Source organism: Panthera tigris, chromosome B2, assembly GCF_018350195.1.
Source record: "Panthera tigris isolate Pti1 chromosome B2, P.tigris_Pti1_mat1.1, whole genome shotgun sequence".
NCBI lineage: Eukaryota > Metazoa > Chordata > Mammalia > Carnivora > Felidae > Panthera > Panthera tigris.
Window position 1 is genome coordinate 24328625 of NC_056664.1, and position 17402 is coordinate 24346026.

A 17402-nucleotide genomic window follows, 5' to 3' on the forward strand; every position below is an offset into this window, starting at 1 on the left:
GCCCATACCCTCGGGGTAGCCATGGCTGGCTTAGCGGGTAGAGTCGTCCGGCGCTGGTACCCTAATGTGCTGAGGAGGTAAGTGCTGAGCCAGGGGTCCAGGGTCGCCCTTGCGACGCCTCCGTCCCGGGAGAGTCGCCGCCTGTGGGAGCTGCCCTCTCTCTTAACTTGTCCCGAGAGCAACAGGGCTATGCTTTTATGGTTTTTCAGGAACACAGTGCCAGCAAGTATCCTGAAACGCGCGCCCTCTTCCTCAGCTGGGCGCGAAAGAGTCGGGGTGGAAGCCGCGGGGCCTAAGCTGCGACTCTTCTCCCCGCGCGCGTCCGCGCTCAGCGCGCGCCTCGGGCCACACTCCCTGCAGGAGTGCGTAGCACTCAAATCTCCGGCCTGTACGCCGCCACCCTGGCTGCTTCTGGGTTACAAACGTAGTTTGCTAAAATGAGGTCGAACATCTAAGCACGCTTGGCTTATTCTGCTGAACGCTGTAGAAACGCAAACCCTTATCAACTATTTTCTTCTTGGAGAACACTTGGAGAATAATGTTAAATGGCGGGATACACAAACTATGTAAAAACTAAAAAAGGAGGGGGGTGCGCCCGCTATGCAGGCGGTAGAGCACGTGACTCTTGACCACGGGTTGTGGATTTGAGCCCCATCTTGGGGGGAGAGTTTACTTAAAAAAAAAAAAATCTTAAATGGCACACACAAAAAGGACGCTATGCGTAAGAAACCAGAAACCCCGGTAATGTGATGGAGTTAACGATTTTCCTGATTCTGTATATTAAATGGTAGTGTTTTGTAATTTTTTTAACTTTAGCTTAAAATAAGTGTGTACTATATTTTGTGAACACTTGCACATTTATTTAGGCCTTCTAATGGACATTTTGTTTTCCTTTCATTTTGTTTGGAACTTCACAGGTGCCAGATTCACGTAGGATGCAGTTTTTTCCCCCATTTTGGAAAGAAACTAATTCAATTATTTAATATAAAAATTGTTGAAGACTTATTGAATTACTAATATTTAAGGGTTTGAACATAGTGTTCATTATACTCTTTGAAAGTTGTGTTATTGCAGAAGAAGTGATACTAGGTTTGGGCTCCATTAGTAATTGTATGTTTTAATCATCTTTGATCCCATTAACTTGAACTTTATATGCCAGAGTCGTCATTGTGAACACCCTTTTTGTTTGTTTTTTTGCTTGTTGCCTTAATACTGTGCACTGAAATTTTCTCCTCCCCTCTGCCTGCTAAAAACTTACCTGTTTGTGCTTGCTGTTTCTGCTCTGCTTCTAGCTGGCTCCTTAAACTTCCTGGGGTGAGTATTTAGTTGTATCTGTTCAGCCCAGTTTCACAGACTAGCATCCACATCAGTTAGATTTCCCCTAGGTGGGTCCCTTACTTCACTAAGAAGTGGCTGGCTCTTTGGATGGCAGCAACAGCTCATTTGTCTTTTTGAACATTTCTTGTATTTTAGCTCATTTCATACTCATTTCATCTGTATGTTGAGACACACATTTTGCTGAATAGGAAGAATTGGCCTTGTAGTAGTTTATACTTTGTTAATCAGTAAGGGCAGACAGGGTTTCTGGCGCACAGGGTGCAAAAGACCAGGTTCTGTTCACTTGACCTGTTCTGACTCAGTCTCCTGATTACTTTCATTTTGCATGCCTTTCATTTACTTCTTGCCAGTGGCAAAATTTTGTGGCAGTTCAGGTTCTAGCTGTTCTTACCAGTATTTAATTTGAGTTGCTACAAATGCATTGCGGTATTGTAGCTTCCTTTTCCTTTACTTGAAGATGACTACAGTTAGTCTCTGTATTGATTTTTAGAAATCACTGTTGGGGGAGAAGAAATTTATTTTGCCCTTCAAGATCCTTCTAGCTGGACCAAGAATCAAATGGACATACGACAGATTCACAGAAAACCAAATTTAGTTTCATACATATGGGGAATACATGACATGAATTTCCAAAAATAGGCAGCATGAGGCTTGTATGACTTGTATCTTGAAGCTTACATTCTGAGCTAAGGAGAAGGGGTATGGGTTTGAGGATACAAAGGGGAAGAAGACCAGTAGCAGGAAGGTGAGAGAATGTTGGCAAAACAAAGATGGTCCTGTTAGGTAAAGTTTGTTAGATAAAGAGGAATCTCTGTTAGTGGCTTTCTTCAACCGCTCTTCTTTCCAATGTAAACTCAGGCAGTTGGTGGGGAGGCAGAGAGATTTTCCTACATCTGCTGGCTTTTGCTTGCTTTTTACTCAAAATATTGTTCATGCCAAAGTGGCCCATCTCGGGGCTGCCTGCCCTTGGCCCCTACACCACTAACCATTTGCAGCCAACTTGTATAGGGCAGGTATAGGGAACATGTTTAAGGAGAAACAGCATTTTGGTATGTAACGGTTGGGAACAATTAGAAATCAGTGTGCCTGTTTGTAGTTCCCTGCAGGTCCCAGCACTTCAGCTGCACGTGAGTAAAACAGCAATGAGAGCCAGTCAGAAGGACTTTGAAAGTGCACTGAGTCAGGTGAAACTCTTGAAGGATCCAGGAAATGAAGTGAAGCTAAAACTCTATGCGCTCTATAAGCAGGTAACTCCCTGAGGTCTCATATCATTTAGAGACGTTTTGAGCAGATGGCTCTCAAATAGATACGCTGTGTGTTTTACTAAAATCTGTTTCTCATGTTTTTGAGGTTGCTGCCTTGCCTCTCAAACCTGTATACATGAGAGTTTTTGTATATTATTGGCCTTTGCAGTACTGTTAAGGCAAAAAGTAACCCCTCAGGATCACTCCAGAGTAAGAGAGACTTAAAAAAGATAACAACCAAAGGTGTGGACCTTATCTGGCTGAGAAAATATCCGCGCGGGGGGGGGGGGGGTAGTTTTTTTGAGACTACTGGGGAAATTTGAATATGGATAGAATATTGGGTGATACCTGGGAGTTATTACTAAGGGCATCATGGCTATATAATAAAATGTTGATGTGTTTTAGGAATGCACGCTAAGTATGTAGGAGTGAAGTAGTATGTGTTTGGGAATCACTAAAATGGGCAAAAAAAAAAAAGGGGGGGGAAGAAAAGGATGGACAAAGCAAGTATGACCAAAAAATGCTAGTTATTGAGTTAGGTTGAATATTGGGAATTCATTAGAATATTGTACTTTAGTGTATGTTTTATTTTTTTTAATGTTTATTTAGAGAGTGCGTGCATGTGCGCAGGGTGGGGGTGGGGGACAGACAGAGGGAGACCAAGGATTTGAAGCAGCCTCCACACTGTTGAGTGCAGAGCCTGATGTACGGCTCAAGCTCATGACCCTAAGATCATGACCTGAGCCGAAACCAAGAGTCCACTGCCTAACCGGCTGAGCCACCTAGGTGCCTGTTTGAAAATTTTTATAACAAAAATTTTAAACTTCAGTTTTTAAGTTGTGATGTCTAAAGACTACCTTGAGAAGTCAGCTCATCTGAGCTCCTGGGTGTGATCTATTTTCCTCTTCCTGTGATTGGTATGAGCCTCCCTTACTTTCATATGGGTGTGTATAGTGAAGAATTTGACTTAGCTCAGAAAGAGCTAATGAATATGGATAGAATATTGGGTGATACCTGGGAGTTATTACTAAGGGCATCATGGCTATATAATAAAATGTTGATGTGCTTTAGGAATGCACGCTAAGTATGTAGGAGTGAGCCTACAAAGTATGTAGCCTTTGCCCTTGATTTCTGGGAGGTAATCCCTCAGCCCTTGAGATACCATGCCTGGTACAGACTATCTTTGCCCGCCTGGAGAGTCTAACAATGTGATTTAGAGTGGGGGCTTCTGGTTACTTAGTCAACCATACCCATGTGATGGAGCCCCAAATGAAAATTTTGAACACTGAGTCTTGAGTGAGCCTCCCTGGTGAGCAGTACTCCACGTGTGTAGTCAGACACGTGTTGTGGGAGAAGTGTTGCTATCCTAACTCCATGGTGGGTGTGGGGAAGGAGGCTTGTGAACTGTGTTGCCTCCAGCTTCTCAGGTATCCACCCCTTGCAGGGTGACTCTAGTCTCTCTGTCTTGGGAAAGTCTCAGACTCTTTTACTGCCTTTGTTTTTCAAAGCCTCTTCTTTCCTCTTTTGGCTAATTATGGAATTTAAAGTTTTTAAATGTGGCTATTTAAGTGGAAAGCAGTTGCTTGGGATATTTTATTCATCTTAAAACACTCCACCTGTTCTCAAATAAGTAAAATTTAGTTGTTTTTATGCTTCCTACTTGCATGCCCTTTAGTTCAGCTTCCAAAGGGTGAGTGGCTCTGACAGCCCCCCATCCCTGCTACCCTAGGCACAACTCTAGTTAGCAAAAATTCACCACTGAATGAGTGGTATTTTTTTGTACCTCTGAGTGGGGTTTCAGAATATGCTGTAGGTTTGGCTAGTCACGTTTGAAGATAATTTGCTTGAATATTTTGAGTGTGTGTGAAAGATGTGATCATCAGTATAAAACTAATGGACTACTGGAATTTTTAAAAAAGTACTTTCCCAGAACCCTTACCTTGCATTATTTTCACATGCAGGCATTTATAACCTATTTTAGGGGCTAATAGCTCATGGCATATTTTCTCTCTCCAGTATTTTTTCTGTTGTGTATTTTTAGTAATAGCATCAAAGGGAGGGCAAGGAGAAAATTCAGATGAATTTATGTACCTTCCGAAAGTATTTGGGAGTGGAAGGCACATTCATGCTAGTTGTGCATTCTATGGATCTTAAATATTTAACACTCCAGTTTGCATGGACATTTGATAATTGCCTCTCTGCTTTTCACAGGCCACTGAAGGACCTTGTAATACACCCAAACCAGGGGTGTTCGACTTGATCAATAAGGCCAAATGGGATGCATGGAATGCCCTTGGCAGTCTGCCCAAGGTAAATTTACTTGCTACTTTGCTATTATTTTATTTGCTATACTCCTGAAGGAAGTTGGGTGCTTCTCATTATTAAGCCATTGCAGATGGAACCTGTGAGATCTTGATGTGTTCTGTTGAGTCAGAACCTCTATTCTTTCTTCATTGGAAGGTGCTGTTTCTTAGCATTGTAAGTTTCTCAAAATGCTTACTCGTTGACCATGGGCCGAAGTTATTTGTCATCTTCTCTTCAGGAAACTGCGAGGCAGAACTATGTGGATCTGGTGTCTGGTTTGAGTTCTTCCTCTGACTCCTCCAGCCAAGTGAAGCCTGAAGCAGACAGGAAACAACCAGGATATGAAACCCTGGTGGTAACCTCTGAAGACAGCATCACAAAGATCATGATGAACCGGCCAGCCAAAAAGAATGCAATGACAACTCAGGTAAAGCGACCTGCCGTGAGAGTTTGTCCTGCTTTTCTGTTCTTCCCCTATTTCACTCAAAAGCTGTAGTGTTTCAGCATCATTCCTATTTTTGTGATCTCTCGTTTGATTTGGTGTAGTAAGATGAGTAATGGTGGCTGCTACTTCACACGACCAAGTTGGGCATTCATTATTTAGAACTTGTTGGCTTCGGGTAGGTTCTGCATGTCCAAAAAGCACTGCAACTTTCCTAACGATGGAAGCACAAATAAATTAACATAAATGAAGTATATATTGATATAAGTGAATGTGCATAGAGATTCTCTCTAAGGTCAGGATAGACCATCCCCAGACTTTGTTCCTGTCACTTAGACTTGAGAGGGAGTACTATTCTAGTTGCATGGGGCTTTATTTTGTACAAGTAGAGGGAGAAAGGAAATAAGGCCTTCCTCTTAAATATAGCATAACCCAGCTCTGCTTAAAATGAGCTGCTTTATAAGAGCAACTTTGATCTTTGAATCTTTCATTGAACTAGAATGATAATAAAAATAACTATTTCCACCCCTTCCACTTGAAAAAATTATAGGGAATTAATTAGATGCTTCGTGCTGAACTGCAATTAAAATTTGAGAGGACTATCTATAACCTTCTTTGTTGGGTTTATCATATGCTTTATAGCAGAAAGAGCACACTAACTTTAAAGTAGTCTTAAATAAAAATTCAATGAGGTTGGGTATGTGCCATCCAATTAGTAAAACATTTGAATCTCAAAACTTTATTTCCCTTGCCCTTCATTCAATTCTGTATAATCCTGGTGATGATTATAGCGAATAGTAGGTACTCTTCACAGTGTCAGCACTTTCCACACAGAGGTTTCTTTAGTTCCCATACGGAGCCTACTGCTATTATTACCTAACAATAAAATAATTAGGTTAAGTAGTAACTTGCTCAAATAAGCTGGAAAACCTAAATTGAAACCCTAATAGATCCATCTCATAATCCCAGCTCTTGCCAGTTACCCCATCATGCTATGTCATCATAACTGTAATAATATTGGCATTACTTCTTCATTTCTTCCCTCAATGAATATGATTTCACTTTTACTCATATATTATGTAAAGTCTATCTTTTTTTTCAGTGTCTGCGTGTGCATAAATATCAGCCCTCTTCATCATTCTCTCCCACCCACAGTGATGTCCCATCTGAGGTAGAAATGGCACCAGTGCATTAAAAGCTATAACAACTACACATCTGAGGTTTTCAGAGTTGTTGCTGATTTGAAATACTGTCCTGTTGTCTTTGGTTACCATTACAGTGTCCTGAAATCCCAGCCTTTAACACTCATTAACGCTTTTCAGACTGCCTGGGACACTTGGGCTCTTTTTTGAGGTCCTAGCTGAAAAACCGCTTCATGAAACTCTATGGCCACCTCCCCTCCCACCCATGCCAGATGCATCAGTGCTTCCTCTGAGCTTCCAGCTGCATTGTACCCTCCACCCATTGTAGAGCTTCCTGGACCCCCCCCCCCCCACCGCCCGCCAGCATTAATTCCAAAAGCTCAAGAAATGTGTCTTGCTTACTTTGGGAAAAAGTGGACAAATCCCCCAGTGTCCACCATAACACATGGTACCATTATACACACGGAGTAGTTGTAAAAAGAATGAGAATCCTTTCAAGTGTATCCAACTGCCTTTTTGATTATGTAAATACAACCAACATAAACAGAAGGCACTTTGCAGAGAGGAGGCTTGCAGACTGACTTTAGTCAATCTACCAGGTGGCAGTTATTATTTTCAAAGTTCTTTTCTTTTCCTCGTCTCCCCCTTTCACATAGATGTATAATGAAATCATGCTTGCACTTAAAGCTGCCAGCAAGGATGACTCTGCCATAACTGTTCTAACAGGTAAGACATTCTCTTGGATTTCTTAATAATTAAATTTCTATTTGGGGGGGGGGGTGGATTTCCTACCAGGTAGGAAACTGAGTAAATAGCTCTAAGGTCTTTTCCAGTACTGAGATACTCTAATTCTTTAATATATAAAAAACACAATAGGCACAAGATTGGTATCTTTATCATGTAAAAAGGAGATACAGACTGGTAAGAGAAGTACTAAGATCTCCTAGAGAAATTGGTGAATAGAATGAATAAGCAGTTTGTATGATAAAGACCAGGTATTAGATACCAAGGAAAAATGCAGCCTCATTAATAATCACAAATACAGATCAAAATGATGAGATACCATTTTGTACTTCTTAATTAGCAAAATTTTTAGTTATACCCTACTTTGACAAGGTTATGGTAGAATAAATGACTTTAATGTCTTGCTGGCAGCAGTGAAAACGGCTGTAAAAAGTGTAAATAGCAAAGGAAAAGGGCATTTTGGCAATATATAAATTGTTTAGCATGGGAATCCCACTTTGTAGAAGTTTATTTTAAGGAAATTATCCAAGAAAAGGTTAAAGGCTTGAGGCAAGAAAGGTATTTTGCAGCATTTCTTGCAATTGCAAAAATGTTAAAACATTCTAAATATGTTGCCATAATAGAATAATAAAGCAAATTCTAGAATATCCACTGGACTGTTTATTGCATAAGCACTAACAATTATAATTGTAAAGACCAACAATATAGAAAATATTTAAGATATAATTAAAAAAACAGTAAAAATTTTTAAACAGTGAAAATTATATCAGTTCTATGATAATCACTGAAAAATATCACGGATGCCCATGAACCTGGACTGATGAGAACATAAAAAATAGAAGTTGGATTTGGAAGGGACACCACGTGTGTGTAGGGGGCTAAGGCTCAGGACTCAGGTCAACTTACATTTAAATCCTGGCTTCATTCCTCACCTACCTGTGGGTGACCTTTGCTTCTGGAATGGAGAAGACAGTGGTTTACTAACCCCATTGAAGGGTTGCGATGGTGACATGAGATCATGCAGGTAAGGGCATGGCACACAGCAGGAATGTGGTAGATGGTAGCTGTTACTGTTTGTTGGCATTAGCAGAAACAGAAGTGATTCTGCTTTCTTTTATTTTTTGTTAAAGTTTGTAAAATAAATAATATAGAGATATCACACAGCTCTTTGCGAGAAAAGAGGTCAGGAGAGAGAAATCTCATAGCTGATTAGAGGGTCAGAGGAAGGGAAGAGCTGAAGATCGTCCTGGCAGTTCACGCATCTACCTAGGTGATTTCGGAGAACGGAGGGAACAAAAACAGTAGGCTAGAAGTGACATTGGTTTGATACAGGAGAAGGATGTTTTATGTATATTTTTTATAATAGTTTGACATAAGCACATGGTTTTTGTTTTATTTTGTTTTTAATCTAAAGAATATGAAAAGGCAACATAACAAAACTAAATCTCAATTCTTGGAACCCCAGTCCTGCTCCCTAGAAAAATTTGATTTTTCTTCCATGCCTTTTAGAAACTGTATGTATATACGTGTGTGTGTGTGTGTGTGTTTCTCTTCATGTTTTTAAAAACAACCAGAAAGACAGTATACACACATACTATATCCACCTACCTACCTTAACACATCCTGAAAAACTGTTCTGTTAGCAACCTACACATCTCAGTGTTTCCTTTCAGGGCCACAGAGTATTACATTTTTTGGATTCCATAACTTACTTCATTATTCTTCTGTTGATGAACATGTAGATTGTACTTAGTCTTTGGCTGTTAAAGTGCTTCAGTGAATGTCTTTAGATGTATGATTTTAGGCTAACGTGCAATCATATCTACAGGCTCTATTCCAAATTGCTAATTTAATAATAATGATAGGTGACATACATATATATATGTGTGTGTGTATATATATATATGTGTATATATATATATATATGTATATATATATATATATACACACACACACACACACACACACTTTCTGTTCTCTTCACCAGGTGCTCTTCTAAACACTTGGATTCTTTTTAAAGCTTTTTTTTATTTTAACTTTTTCTAAGCTTTCTTGGAACAAACCCAGTGAAGTTAGGTCCTGTAATTATTCTTCTTTTATAACTGGGAAAACTCAAAGGTTAAGTTTTGATAAATAGTGCTTTTGCTATAGTTATCTTTTATATATTCTTCACATTGGGTTTCTGTTTCCTCTTTGATCCAATCATTACATAATAATGATAGTTCCTTAAATTTCCAGAAAGTTTTTTCTTTTGTTTGTTTCATTGGTTGGTTCCCTCCTTTCTTACCCTAGGCTTCAGTGGCACAGCCTGCCCCAAGTTTCTGGCTCTGGTCTCCTTTGTAAGTTCATGCTCTGTGTTGTCATCAAATGGGAGAGTTCCTGAAGGTTTACCCATAGGCAGTCTTTTCGTGCTTCTAGCTCTCTCTGGACCCTGCATCCATGCCTACTCTCCAACAAAAATTTACATGCTGGTGATTCCCCCATTGGTATCTTTACTGAGGACGTTCCACAGGGTTCCCAACTGGTGTACCCACCTGGCACTTCTTCAGAGGTGTCACCTCCCACATCTCTCTGGAGCTCTTTTAGTGTTCCAAATCACAGTAGGTGGCTTCACATCTACCCTTTGTGTAGACCAGAATCCTAACATTCATTATTGATCTTGTCCCTGTCTTACCTCCTGTGTCCAGTCCAATCCAATTTTACTTCATCAGTATTTCTGGACTTGTACTTTTTTTTTTTTTATGTCTCCTCTGACCTAGTCCAAGCTACCGTGGACTCTTGTCTGAACTAAAAATCAACCCCATATAATCTCTCTGATACCCTTTTGTCCACCTCTCTCCCATGCCTTGTCCAATCTTACCACATCCAGTAAAATTCTTTTTCCAAATAAAAATCTTATTCCTCCCCCATTTGAAACTTCTTCAGTGGCACCAAGATAAATCAGTGGAGAAAGACAAATCTTCTGAAAAATGGTGCCAGAGCAACTAGATATCCATATATAGAAGAGTAACTAGATCCATATGTGGAGAAATGAACTTCAACCCCATCTTACACCCTATACAAAAATTTAAAAGTTATTTAAGCATAAAGCCCACAAACATAAAGCTTCTAGAAGAAAACAGTATCTTTGTAACCTTGGGGTAAGCAGAGATTTCTTAGAACACAAAAAGTATTAACCATTAAAGAAACTATTTACAACTTAGACTTCATCAAAATTTAAAATATCTGTTTATCAAAGTCAGTAGTAAGAAAATGAATATACAAGTACCACAAGCTGGAGGGGGGCATATTTGCATATTCAAATTTATGTATACATAAATCTGATTAGTGATTAATATTCAGAATATATAAAGAACTCGTAGAAATTAACAACAGCCAGATTTATAAACTAGATAGAGGTGCTGGGGTGGCTAAGTCCATTAAGTGTCCAACACTTGATTTCCACTCAGATCATGATCTCACGGTTTGTGAGATCGAGCCCATTATCAGGCTCTGCACCAAGCGGGGAGTCTACTTAAGATTTTTCTCTCACTCTTTCTCTGCCCCTCCCCCAATCACACATGAGCTCTTGCTAAATAAATAAATAAACAAACTTAAAATAATAAAAGAATAAAAACTAGATAAAAGACTTGAATACTTCATAAAAGAACATATACAGATTGTCAGTAAACACATGAAAAGGTGCTCAATATCATTAGCCATCAAACAAATGCAAATTAAAATCACAGTGAGATATTTCATGCACTAGAATGGCTAAAATCCAAAGAACAGACAATATGAAAGACTGGTGATGATGTGGAGCAACTGGAACTCTTACACATCTAATATGAGAACTCTGCAGAAAACTGGCAACTTTTATGGAGTTAAAAACATACCAACTCAGTGGCACACCAATCTACTCCTAGACAATTACTCAAGATAAGTAAAGCATATATCCACAGAACAGTTCATAATCCAATTTACAGTAGTCCAAAACAACTCAAATATCCATTCAGCAGACGAATAAACAAATTGTTGACTAGTCACACAAATGGAGTACTACTCAGCAATGTAAAGGAATGAAGAACTGATACGAGAATACAGGTGAATCTTTAAGACAGTTCAGCAAAGAGAACACAGACACAAAATAGTACACATTATGTGATTCCATTTATGAAGTTCTAAAATAGGCAGAAGCGTTCTGTGGTGATTGAAGTCAGAAAGTGATTGCATTGGGGCAGGGTGGGGTGGAGTGAGATGGCTGGAAAGGAGCTTAATGGAACTTTCTAGGATGGTAGAAATGTTCTATATCTGTTTCAAATGGCGATCACAATTATTTACAGTTATCGAAAATCATTTAACCAAGCATTTAAAACAAAAACATTTAGCATAAAAAAAAAAAGCATTGAAACACACAAGCATTTCTTGTGTGTAAATTATACTTTAAAACAAACACCTTCAATGGCTCTTAGAATAAAAGGCAGAACTTCTTAATGGTTCAGCAAAGCCCTGCATGGTCTTTCCTGCCTGCCCACATCCTACATACACCAACTCCCCCTCTGGATTTTACTGCTCTGGCACAGTGGTGCTTCTTTCAGCTCGTCATGTACACCAGGGTTGCCCCCTTCACAGAGCCTTTGTACATGGTGTTCCCTCTGCATGAATTCTGCCTTACCCCTCTTTTTCTAGCTAACCTTGCTCCTCCTTCAGATCTCAGTTCAGCTATTCCTTCTTTAGGAATGTCCTTCTGAAACGGGATTAGAACAAATTCTGTTGCATACTCTCATGTCATCGTCAAGTACTTCTCTGTATCAGAATTAGGTTACCTACATTTGCTTATGTGTTTTGAAATCAATGTCCAGCTTATTCAACAGTCTGTAAATTAGGACAGGAGCCATAGCTGGTTCACCAGTGCATTTCCACTGCTTGCTAATAGAGCCTTACCTAGTAGATGCTCAGTAATTACGGAATGAATGGTGAATCTGCTGATTTTATTTACAGGAAATGGTGACTATTATTCTAGTGGGAATGATCTGTCTAATTTCACTGATATTCCCCTGAGGGAATAGAGGAGAAAGCTAAAAGTGGTGCCATTTTACTGAGGTAAGAGTGACATTTGTTGATCCCAAAGGGCACATTCTTATTCATTAAAGTGGTATTTGTCGAGCAGAAGATAAATACTTCTTTGTGTCAATGTAATAAACTACAGTTCTTAAAAAAAAAAAAAAAAAGTTCTCTAGTATTGAAGCAGAGAGATCTAGCAAATTCTCTTTTTGGCCAGAGGATTGCATGGTTTCTATGATTGCGGGTAATGAGATATGTGAAGTAGTCTCAGCCTAGAGGACAGGAAGGCTTCTCTCTTCCTAACTCATTTATCCCTCCTGGGTTTCTCATTCCCACTGAGCTATAAAATTGCAGCATATGCTCAGCCAGCCACCCTAATCTCTAAGTCTGTGGCTGACATACAGCCCTGACCTGGCTGCCCAGAATACATGGTTGAAACAAGGTCAAGCTTATGGGACTCATTTTATGAGCTTCCATCAAGTGCCATTCAGATGGATGTCCAGCCTGGCCAGAGAGTTTATTTCAGGCTCATGCTGTCTTTCCTATACTTCAGTAATGCTGCCTTGGAACATTTAAATGTGCTTTTGTATTTCTGTTTCTGTAGGGATTTTGTAGACTGTTTTATAGATTTTCCTAAGCCTCTGATTGCAGTGGTAAATGGTCCAGCTGTGGGAATCTCTGTCACCATTCTTGGGCTATTTGATACTGTGTATGCATCCAACAGGGTAAGTTAGCCCCCAGAAACTTACAAAGTCTTGAGGGAAAAATGAGGTCCTCTGAACTTTCCTTTATTGTTGCTAGTAGTAAGTAGATTACATGGTTTATGGTAGAATGGACTAAATTAAAATTTTGCCTAACGAATTACCCTAATGTAATTCAACTTGTTTTATTTGTCCTTCATTATTTACTTAGGTTTTCCTAAACACCAGTATTGTTGTGAACATTTGTCCCCACTCTTTCAGTTCTTTAGTCAGATTACATAACAGTTACTCAACTTCTAATTTTCCAATTAATCTAAGATAGGAGTGGCATTTTTGCATGTTACACAAGTGGATCACTTAATACTTTTTTTTTCCCAAATAAATTCTAGAGTTTAGAATTTTAGAATAGAATTTTTGAATAAGAAGGAACTTTCAAGCACTCTCTGCTCTCACTCCCTTTTTTGCAGGTAAGTAAACTGAAGCTCAGTGAAGTTACTTGCCAAAACAGTTCAGCCTGGTGTTTATCATTGAATTGTACTGGTTTTACTTTCTGTTTTTACTACGGTAGTGGTGTATGTCATAGTAGAAAATAAAATTTTGAAAAATCTGGAAAAGCACAAAGAAAAGGGTTCAATTAAAAAACACTCCTTGTCTTACCTCTCAGAGATAACCAGTCCCTGGGTGCTGGAACTCCAGGTCTTTCATTTTGAACAAAGATGTGATGACCATTTAGCTTAGAACTTTTACCCTAGAACTTGTACTGTAGAACTAATAATCCCTTGTATGGTTACCAGATTCTTAGAGTTATTTTTGCTTCTGCAGTAGTAGGATTTCCTGATCTACACCTCATGGGAAACATTTGGTTTTTATCACTGAAGAGATTTCTAGTTTTGTTTGGAGGTGTTTTCCCTACTGATAGACAAGACCATATTTTAAGATCCTAATCTCTTGGGTTCATTTTTTACCAGATTCAGTTTGATCGGATTGGGCATATTGTCAGACCTAATTGTTACTAATAATTTTTCCATGAAAATAGTAAATGAGATTCTAGGTGCTAGGATGTCTAACCTTTACAGGTGGAAATTTCTGCCCAAAGGCAGAAATCAGTAGCCTTTGGTCACATTGTGTGTTAGAGGACTCATTAATCAGCCAGTCCAGAAGGGGGTGGGTTCAGGAATTCCTGACATGAACTTGGGGGTCTCCTTCTTCAGTACTCAGAGGGAAAATATATCATCCTCTTTGAATATTTTCCTGATTCTCTCTCAGAATTCAAAATGACTGTCCTATCCATCATCCTTTTATAGGTTTCTAGGACTTCCATCTTAAACGATACCAATTATAATTGAAATCAAAGAAAACACATGTATGTAATTAAAAATGCTAAAAGATTTGGCTCAAAGTAAAATATTTAAACAAATAGAGACCACTGCTAAGAGTTCACCCAACTGAATCAAACCAAGGTTCAATTTCAAATCAGAGAAAGACACAGAAGAAAGAACCTGTGGAGAGGAATTCGTTTTATAGGATTTATCATTATTGGCTTCATAAACAAATACCATACTAAACGTGGGTTAACATTTACTCATATAATCAAATGATTCTTTATTATGGGCAGTAGTTAACATTGTCTGTTAGCTTCTTTGTCAACAAATAGTGCATTTCCCCATGAGGTAATAAAAAGGTAGAAATCCTAAAAATCATATTTGAGTACACCACATACTGGGTGTTCTGTTGATGCACAGTGTACATACATAACACTTAACAACAGCCCTGTGAGACAGGTACTCTTGTCTCCATTTTACAGATGGGGAAACTGTGGCACAAAGAGGTTAAGAAGCTCCCAGCATCACCAAGCAGTCTGATGCAGAGCCTGACCCTTAGTCACATCTACTGCTCTATTTATGAAAATGGGCTGAATGCTTACTTATAATAATGATTGTAAATAAGTTAAATGGTGCTTTATTGTTGGCTCCACACATACCTGTCCGTGTCCCCTTAGCTATGATTAGCCTTTTCTTTCAATTTCCTGCTTGTAATCCTTAGGCTGTGACTTTGCAGTATATCTTCTTGAATATGTTTTCTTTTGGAGGGAGGGGGATGATAGGTGACATTAGTATTTTATATTTTTATTTTGGTTTATGTGCTGCATACATTATATATTTATGTCCTCTAACAATATACATTATGAAATAGCACCATATCTGATTAGGGGAAACGAAGTCTAAATGTTCTGTGTACATATTGTCAATTATAAATTAATTTCCTTTCATAAGGACTTCTCATTCATCAAGAAATACACAAAAATATTTCTTAAATAAATTTAAAAAATTAAAGATGGCTCTGTAGTCTAAATAACTAGTATTAGTCATAGATTCTGATATTTAAAGCCAATTTAAAAACCTCTCTGAGGTAAAATCAAGACAGATGACAGACTGAGGAAACAATTTTTCAACTGACACAATAAAGGCTAATCTTCCTAACATTTTTTAAATACATTTATAAAATGATAGATCAAGAACTTAATGTAAAAATGGGCAACAGAGGAATACATAATCTGCAGAAAATAAAGTATAAATGCCTCTTTAAAAACATAGGAGAAAGACACTATTAAGAAAATTACTTGCAACCAGAATACATAAAGAACTACAATTTGATAATAAAAAGACAACCAATCTAACTTAAAAATCATGGGCAAAGTATTAGAATGATTACTTCATCAAAAAAGATATAAAATGAGCTAATAAGTACATGAAAAGATGCTCAACATCATTAGTCATTAGGTAAATGGAAATTAAAACCACAAGACACTACTACACACCTACCAGGATGGTTCAAGATAAAACGACTGATAATAACAAGGTTTAGCGAGGGTGTGGAGCAATTGGAACTCCACGTGCTGCTAGTGGGACTGTTAAATGGTACACCATGGTGGAAAATCTTTTGGCAGCTTCTTACAAAGTTTTAAACCACCATTTACCCTACAACCCGGCAATTCCACCCGTAGGTGTTTACCCAAGAGAACTGAAAACACGTTCATGCGGAGACCTGCATAAAATTATCATTAACAGTCGTAATCATAATAGCCAAAATGCTGGAAATAACACCGATGGCTTCCGCTGGTAAATGGATACACGAATTACAACATCCATACAATGGAATTCTTCTGTTCAGTAATAAGAAGGAACAAGCTACTAATACATACTACAGCATGGTGACTCTCAGAAATCTTAGGCTAAGGACCAAAGGCTACAGAACATGTGATTCCATTATATTACATTCTAGAGAAGGCAAACAGAGGGACTGAAAACAGATCGGTAGTTGTTTAGGGGTGACAAGAATGGAAGGCACAAAGGAACCCTTTGGGGTGATGGAGATAGTCTACACCTTGACATGGTGGTGACTGCAGAACTGTATACATGTGTTAAAACTTACCAGCTGCATACCTAGTAGTGAACTTTCTGTGTATATAATTCCACCAAAATCCTAATTGTAAAGCAAGTTACTCAGTTAAGTATTGTGAGGATGTAGACAGTAGTGGGGTTTTTTTTATCCCATACAAAAAAATAATTTTATTTTCTTTTTTCTCCAAATAGGCAACATTTCATACTCCTTTTAGTCACCTAGGCCAGAGTCCAGAAGGATGTTCTTCTTACACTTTTCCGAAGATAATGGGCCCAGCCAAGGTAACTTTTGGAAACCTCAAGAATAAATTGTAATAGTGACTTCTGTTCCAAAGGCAACTCTGTACTCTCTCTTTTTATAATATAGACAGGAGAAAAATGAAACATTTGCTGATAATGTTTGAACTCTACAAGTTTCAAATATAGAGGAGCTGGGCTATGGGAAATGGTCTTTCTGGTATGAGGGAGAATCAGAAACCCTCCATAACTCCCCAAACTAGGATCTATTCTTGCAGCTGGGTGCCTAGCTCATTCTCTGCTGCTGTGTGGTGTTAAAAGACCAGGGCTTTAAAAGCATTAAAAGACCAGGGCTTGTACCCAGCTCAGGGTGCCACCTGGTTTCTGTACAGATGAGTGGCATCCTCTGGAAGCCCTAAGATGACGCCTTTACTTGGAGAGTCACGGGAGATACTCTTCCACAACCACTTCCAGTCACAGCAGCCTCTTCGTGGGTGGTTTTAGTTGTGTGTTCAGGTTCCCTGAGTGGTTCAGTGGCTGCTCAGGTCTGTCACTGTGTCTGGAAACTTGGTTGTGCAGGCTTAGTGTGCATGACTGCAAGGTGATCACAAGACTGGAGCATGGAGAGCAGGGGCTAGGGGATGGCTCGGCCCACACTCTTTGAGGTATGAAAGGGCTGGCGTTGGAGTTGAGCCTGTTTTCACTGACTGCTAGGTTTTTGTTGTAAATACGTATTTTTTAAATCTCATTATTCTGTCATAGACCCTGAGTCACTCTACAGATTTTAACTTTGAAAAGCTGGGCAG

The 17402-nt window shown here is 38.9% G+C and overlaps 2 protein-coding genes across 3 annotated transcripts in view; one reads left to right on the forward strand and one right to left on the reverse strand.

Moving 5' to 3' along the window:
- The window catches only part of ECI2 (enoyl-CoA delta isomerase 2), a 19318-nt gene continuing 1916 nt past the window's right edge, over window positions 1–17402 (forward strand). The window contains 9 exon segments of the mRNA XM_007073143.2: window positions 1–77; window positions 2435–2585; window positions 4794–4892; window positions 5125–5313; window positions 7127–7196; window positions 12195–12245; window positions 12248–12296; window positions 12862–12982; window positions 16552–16641. Coding sequence (XP_007073205.2) covers window positions 22–77; window positions 2435–2585; window positions 4794–4892; window positions 5125–5313; window positions 7127–7196; window positions 12195–12245; window positions 12248–12296; window positions 12862–12982; window positions 16552–16641 — 876 coding nt within the window. The 5' untranslated portion in view covers window positions 1–21.
- Window positions 4862–17402, reverse strand: part of CB2H6orf201 (chromosome B2 C6orf201 homolog) — a 26319-nt gene continuing 13778 nt past the window's right edge. The window contains exons 4-5 of one of the 2 annotated variants that reach the window (XM_042985835.1): window positions 14940–15038; window positions 4862–5542 (exon numbers count right to left, since the gene is read on the reverse strand). In XM_042985835.1, coding sequence (XP_042841769.1) covers window positions 14964–15038 — 75 coding nt within the window. In that variant the 3' untranslated portion in view covers window positions 4862–5542; window positions 14940–14963. The remainder of the gene's footprint in view (window positions 5543–14939; window positions 15039–17402) is intronic. The other variant, XM_007073140.3, reaches the window with a different exon arrangement.